The sequence below is a fragment of the Myotis yumanensis genome, unplaced genomic scaffold, assembly GCF_028538775.1.
Source record: "Myotis yumanensis isolate MYYU_CA2020_CCGP unplaced genomic scaffold, mMyoYum1.0.hap1 SCAF_18, whole genome shotgun sequence".
NCBI classification, from domain to species: domain Eukaryota; kingdom Metazoa; phylum Chordata; class Mammalia; order Chiroptera; family Vespertilionidae; genus Myotis; species Myotis yumanensis.
The window spans coordinates 28,561,972-28,568,718 of NW_027223769.1; the positions used below are offsets into that span (position 1 = coordinate 28,561,972).

At 51.8% G+C, this 6,747-nt stretch overlaps 1 protein-coding gene across 1 annotated transcript; it reads left to right on the top strand.

Moving 5' to 3' along the window:
- The first annotated feature begins 3,290 nt into the window (after positions 1 to 3,290).
- Positions 3,291 to 5,165, top strand: CIAO2B (cytosolic iron-sulfur assembly component 2B). Its single transcript, XM_070399083.1, has 5 exons — positions 3,291 to 3,484; positions 3,641 to 3,720; positions 3,967 to 4,092; positions 4,506 to 4,551; positions 4,955 to 5,165. Exons 1-5 carry the CDS (start codon positions 3,322 to 3,324, stop codon positions 5,050 to 5,052), a joined length of 513 nt encoding a protein of 170 aa, XP_070255184.1. The 5' UTR covers positions 3,291 to 3,321; the 3' UTR covers positions 5,053 to 5,165.
- Positions 5,166 to 6,747: the final 1,582 nt, after the last annotated feature.

Genomic DNA, 6,747 nt, shown 5'->3' on the forward strand with positions numbered 1-6,747 from the left:
GCCTAAGCCCAGTGGGGTGTTGGCGTCTGCCCTTCCACAGCTTTGCAGCAGGAACGAATGCCCTTTGAGTGCCAAGTCCTGAGTCTAGGAAAGTTACTTCTCCCTTTCAAATCTCAGCGGGCTCACCAGAAAAATACATACATGGGGGAATCCACCAAACTCAGAGGGAAAACTGGCTGTGGGGATTTAGATTAAATAAATGACAAATGTAGCCTAGCTCAGAGCTCAGAGTACCTTCTACCCCAGGGCCAGGAGTTTCCAGGACCCCTCCAAGATTCAGGAGGCTCAAGGGGTGCAAATCACAGCGCCCCTAGAGGCGGCTTGGCAAAGAGAATTTCCAGAAAGATGTGGACCCCCATGTTAGTGCCCTGCACATGGATGAGGCTCCCCTGCACCTGCACTGTGTGAGTAGTCCAGACGGGGCTGGCAGAGTGCTAGCCTGTGGGCAGAGGCATGGACATAAGGATTGGGTTTACCCAATAAGATGCCCTTGCAGATTAAAAAAATTTTTTTTTAATTTATTGATTTGGGAGAGAAAGAGAGATCGAGTTGTTGTCCCACTTAATCATGCAGTCATTGGTCGTTGCTTGTATGTGCCCTGACCAGGGATTGAACCTGCATCCTTGGTGTATAAGGATGACACTATCACCAACTGAGCTAAGCAGCCAGGGCCCTTGCAGATTATTGATGTTGTTGCCTCCTTCCCATTCTCAGCTCAGCTCAAGGACCCTGATCTATAAACACTTGATTTATAAACTTCTGGCCTATAACCCTGTCCCCACTTCCACCTCCTACTGCTTTCACTGGGTCCAGCGCCAGCCTTTTCCACCACACTCAGCTCCGTGGGGCTTGGCACTATGGTTTAGTCCCAGGAGTTACAAGCAAATGGTCACATGAACTTGATGGGGTGAGAGTGTCCTTTCCACTGACTGTGCCAGGTCATGTGAGGGGCAGAACTGTGGGAATTGGACATACAAGGTTGCTGTCCTAGGGGTCTCATGCTCTAGGTGGCAACAAATGACATAAAGAAAGCATCCCCCAAACGAGGAGCAATATTATGAGAACTATAAAAGAGAAGTACAGCTGTGTCTAGAGTGCAGCCTTCCTGTTGTGGTGATCAGGGAGGGAAGGAGTGATTGAAAGTCACCTAACAGAGAAAGAGCTAATATATATAGTTAAAATATTTTTTAATTGATTTCAGAGAGGGAGAGGGAGAGAGAGATAAAAACATCAATGATGAGAGAGAACCACTGATCGGCTGCCTCCTGCACGCACCTTACTGGGGATCAAGCCCGCAACCTGGGCTTGTGCCCTTGACCAGAATTGAACCTGGGGCCCTTCAGTCTGCAGGCTGACGCTCTATCCACTGAGCCAAACCAGCTAGGGCAAGAGCTGATATTCTTAGTAGATAAAAAAATTTCTACACATAAATAAGAAACATGCCAGCTGTGTATACTTGGTGAAAGAATTTGAAATGGTTCAGACAGTAAGGAATACACATAAAAGGCTCTTACACAAATGAAGGGATGTTTACCTCACTGGTGCTAAGAGAAATGCACATTGAAATCTGTGAGGTCAACAACTTATTTTGTCACACAAAAAGCAAATCAAACACTGTATGCTTTCTACTGGAAGTCCACAACACCACCTATGAAGTAGTCTTGCTCCCCAACAAAACAAAGCAAAACCTAAAAAACTGTGGCTCAGTGGTGGAGCATGGACCTATGAAGCACCTCGGAAGGGGCCGCCAGGTTTCTGCAGCCCCTCCCCAATACCAGGAACCAACCCTCTCCTCAAACCTGAGTTCACTGTTCTTATAAACACAGGCCTGACAAGGGTGCCCTGGGGACAAGAGAGGCTGTAAGCCAGAAGGAAAGGGAAGGGAATAAGCCAGGAACCCAGGAGAGCTTCCTTGAGGAGGTGCACGATCAACATTTCCGAGAAATGAGAACGACCTTCTTCTTTCAGGGTGAAGGGAGACATAAGATAAGCACGTCAAACTTGCAGCCCACAACAAATATTTTTTTTGCGGCCCAGCCAATATAATGGTATGTAAGAAACGTTTTAATAAAAATTTCCCAACTTAATTTTTACAATCTCCTGTGATACATAATTATTAATAACGAATTACAACGTTCACTAATGACTGATTACTATAATCGTGTTGCATTCATTTCCCCCTTACACACCTTATGCACAGGTGCACCATTTCTGTCCGCTAATACTAGCAGCGAATATTTTAGCAGCCGATTGCCTTGTACTGACTTGTTTGGTGTGCACAACAGGAAATATTTCGCTTTCAGAGAACAAGAAAAATAGGTTTATTTGCATTATGCATATTAATTTGTGCAGTTATTCAGTGTCTGATAAGTTAATGTTGAAAGAAAAAATATTAATTTTTATTAAAATGTTCTATTATGTTAACGATTACTCATTTATTTCAGCCCTTTGTATTCAGCATGTCTCTATCGAAATAAACCTACGTTTCTATGAAAATTGAGGCTTTTGTTGTTTTGCGGCCCACATAAACTTAAACCTTGTTTATTTGGCCCGTGTTAGCCTTTGAGTTTGACATGCTTGACGTAAGAGGAAAGGCAGGGAAGTGTGACCGCCCTCCATCCTAAAATTCCTCCTTGCTTTCAGGGATGTCTCTTGGGTCAGCCTCCAAGGTTCTTCAACCCCGTATTTGTCTGTCCTGGCCTGGCCCCCTCTCTACTCAGCCATGTCAGCCTGTTGAAATGCACAGGAGACCTGGCACTTAACATCCCACCCCACCCCCTGGCTCTCCCTGGCTCAGTGGTGGAGCATGGACTTATGAACCACCAAGATCCAGTTCGCAGTCATTCACTCATTTAACATTTAAAGAACGCCTTCTCGCCCGCGCTAGGGGCAACCGACAGGGCACCCCGGGCCCCGGGTGTAGCGGGGGACGCAGGCGCGAACCCTGGAGGCTCTGAACGCAGAGAACGGTGCCAGGGGTACAGGCAACTCTGGGCACGAGAGCGCCCGCCGGGCCAAAGGAGCGGCCTTCCCAGAGGAAGTGATGCCTGAGCTCCGCCAGGCGGCTTCAGGCCGGTCTTCGGTGTCCCCGAGAACCGGCCTCGGTCCAACACGCGACGGCTGGCGCCGCCCGGCGTCGCCTTCTCGGTGCCTTTGCTGGAACCGTCGCGCCTTACCGGGGCCACGTGGAGAGAGCGCGGCCGGGGACAGGCTGGGCTGCGTGTCCCTCGGGCGACGCCGTCGCTCCGCCCCGCCCCCTCCCGGAAGTGCGCCGTTAGAAGCGGAAGTGCGCACCGACTGCGACCCCCCGGCGGCTCAGCGATGGTGGGCGGCGGCGGCGGCGGCGGCGGCGGCGGCGCCGCGGGGGGCGGCCTTTTGGAGAACGCGAACCCTCTCATCTACGAGCGCTCCGGGGAGCGGCCGGTGACCGCGGGCGAGGAGGACGAGCAGGTCCCGGACAGCATCGACGCGCGCGAGATCTTCGATATCCGCCGCTGCCGGGCGCGGGCGGGCTCGCGGGGGCCGGGGAGGGGGACGAAGTGACGTCCAGTAGTCGGTGGAGCTGTGCCGGGCGCAGGCATTCCCGGCGGAGGGTGCAGAGCGGGCAAAGGCGCAGAGGCCCCTTTCCTTCACTGGCCACATCTGATTCGCTCCATCAATGACCCGGAGCATCCGCTGACACTGGAGGAACTGAACGTAGTGGAGCAAGTGCGGGTTCAGGTGAGTCAGCCCGGGGAGCGGCTGGTTCAGGAGTCAGAAAGGTTCAACTGTTCACTCAGCGGCTGCCATTCTCTCAGCTCAGGGACTCCTCAGGGAATATTGGGGGAGGGTGGGGTGTTGTGCCTATTTTATGGATGAGGAAACTGAGGCCCATAGAAGTCAGGCGACTTGCTCCCAAGCCACAATGTAAGAAGAGGAACGCTGGGCTGAAAGCGCCAAGACTGCTGACAGCTCACCCCCATCCAGGTGAGCGACCCCGAGAGCACAGTGGCGGTGGCCTTCACCCCCACCATTCCTCACTGCAGCATGGCCACCCTCATTGGCCTGTCCATCAAAGTCAAGCTCCTGCGATCTCTCCCCCAGCGTTTCAAAGTAAGTTGGCACTGCGTGCTGGGGATGGGGTGCACGTGTAGAAGAGCAGAAACACGGACCTGGAAGGATCCCAGCTAACAAGAGACGAAACTGGGAGGGACAACAAGAATAAAGACCCGAGCTGGAAAGTGCAAAAGAGTAGTGAGGAGTGGGGTCGGGAAGGGCAGTAGGGAGCTAAGGGCAGTAGGGAGCTAAAGATAGGTTTAGAGCAGGGACGGGGCACAAGTAGAATGCTTTGAAGTCAACAGCAGTTGACCAGCCCTTTGGGGAGAAGGGGAGTGGCTCCGGGTGGATTTGGGGTATACTGGAAGGGCCAGAATTCAGAGGCATGATTAGGAGGTGGTGAATGGGGGAGAGGAAAGATGGAGTAGGCAGGTGGTTGAGGGCTCAGGCTCTACCTGTCTCCCTCCCAGATGGACGTGCACATTACGCCAGGGACCCATGCCTCAGAGCATGCAGGTAAGTGAGGGGTGTTGACGCATTGGCCCCAAAGCTTCCCCCTTGCCAAGGTGGTTTGTGGGGCAAGGGGGGTGCTGGGTGGGTGACTCCTCAGTGGAGGTGGTGGGTGACTCCTCAGTGGAGGTGGCAGCCTAGACTGAAGCTGGACTGAGTAGAGTCTCCTGTGCTTACTGTGTCCCCCCCACCCTTCCTGTCCTCTCCCTCTCCTAACTACCCAGGACCAGGGGGTGTCAGGCTTTATGGGAGGCAGACTTGAGCAGCGAGGTGGGAGGGGTCCCAGATGTGGGCTCAGGTGGTTGCGGTAGCCTGATTGAGGCGTGGGGTCCTGGGAAGGAGATAAGGGGTGGAGGGCTTTGTTGGTGGGGGTATATACACATATTACCACTCCCTCCTTCCCATCCAGTGAATAAGCAACTTGCAGATAAGGAGCGGGTGGCAGCTGCCCTGGAGAACACCCACCTGCTGGAGGTTGTGAACCAGTGCCTGTCGGCCCGCTCCTGAGCCTGGCTTTTCGCCTCCAGCCTCACCCAGGGCTCATGACCTTGTCTTCTTGAATCACTGACAATAAGAAACTCACACTTTGCATTTTGTAATAAACGCTTAATTTATATTCATTTTCCTGTGTGCCTTCGTGTCTTTCATCTCGGTGGGGTTACTTGAGGTGTGGGAGGGTGGTCATAGTGAGTGCCTATACAGGGCAGGTGAATGAGATTGAGCTTATTTAAAAAATTTCTCTCGATGGTTTGATTAGGAATAGTTGCAAATACATAAAAAAAATTGGAAAGAGCCCTAGCCGGTTTGGCTCAGTGGATAGAGCATTGGCCTGCTGGCTGAAGGGTCCCAGGTTCGATTCTGATTAAGGGCACATGCCTGGGTTTTGGGATCAATCCACAGTAGGGGGCGTGCAGGAGGCAGCCAATCAATGATTCTCGCTCATCATTGATGTTTCGATCTCTCTCCCCCTCTTCCTTTCCCTCTCTCAAATGAATAAAAAGGTATTAAAAAAAAAAACTGTGTCTTGGCCAGTTTGGCTCAGTGGATAGAACGTTGGCCTGCAGACTGGAGAGTCCCGGGTTCAATTCTGGTCGGCGGCACATGCCTGGGTTGCGGGCTCAATCCCCAGTAGGGGGTTTGCAAGAGACAGCAGATCAATGGTTCTCTCTCATCATTGATGTTTCTATCTCTCCCTCTCCCTTCCTCTCTGAAGTCAATAAAAAAAGTATTATTATCTGGCAAAAAATGAACAATTCCCTAACACCATTTAATATAAAACATCATTCATAGTTGTTTTTTAAATCAGGCTCCAGTCGAGTTTCATGTATTTGCATTTGGTTGTTATCTCTCTTCTTCCCAACCCCCATCTTTTTATCTTCCTTGACACTGACTTTTTTGAGAAGTCCAGGTGAGGTGTCCTGGAGAAGTACCACAGTTTGATTTGTTCCTTTGTCTGCTGTGTTTCCTGTAAACCAGAAGTTGAGTGAGTTCAGGTTTGAGTTAGGTGTGCCTGGCTGAGACTCCGCAGTGACTGTGGGCAGAGACCTCTAGAGGCCTCAGCAGGGCATCTGAGCATTTGGCAAATCTGTTCTCCAGGGCCGGCTGACAACACAGCCTATCCTGGTGGCAACTATACTTATACTACCTAGTCGGGCAATTCTTGATCCAGGTTTCTGTGGCAGTTACTACTCTCTATTATCCCTATTCTGCAGGTGAGATGAGCTGCTAGAATAAGTAATTTACTCCCCAAGACCTCTAGGGAGTAAGGAGGAACCTAAGCAGTTTAGCAGGTACAGCTCAGCTGGCAGGGGGCGCTGTTGCCTGAATGGAAGGGCCTATGCCCACCCCCACCCCAATTCCAGGAGGGCGTGGCTTCCTCACCTAGAGACACAAGATCTGGCTGCCCAAGCTCAGAGAGGTGAAGCCTCAGTTTCTTCACATGTCATGTGGGAATGGTCTGTGGAGATTTAAAATGGATCTGGGCCCATGTCAGGTGATCTTCCAGGCATTGTACCCCCGCCTCCCCCTACACACTCTTACACAGACGGAGAAGCTCAGCGCTCCAGAGAGGGAGGGTGACCAGCCAGGGTCCCTCAGGCCCCAGGGAGCCTTCCCAACCACCAGTACCTGGCTGTAGGCTTCACCACCCGTGTACACACTGACAGCCCTGATCTCTCAAAGGTGTCTGTGGTGTCCAGCCGG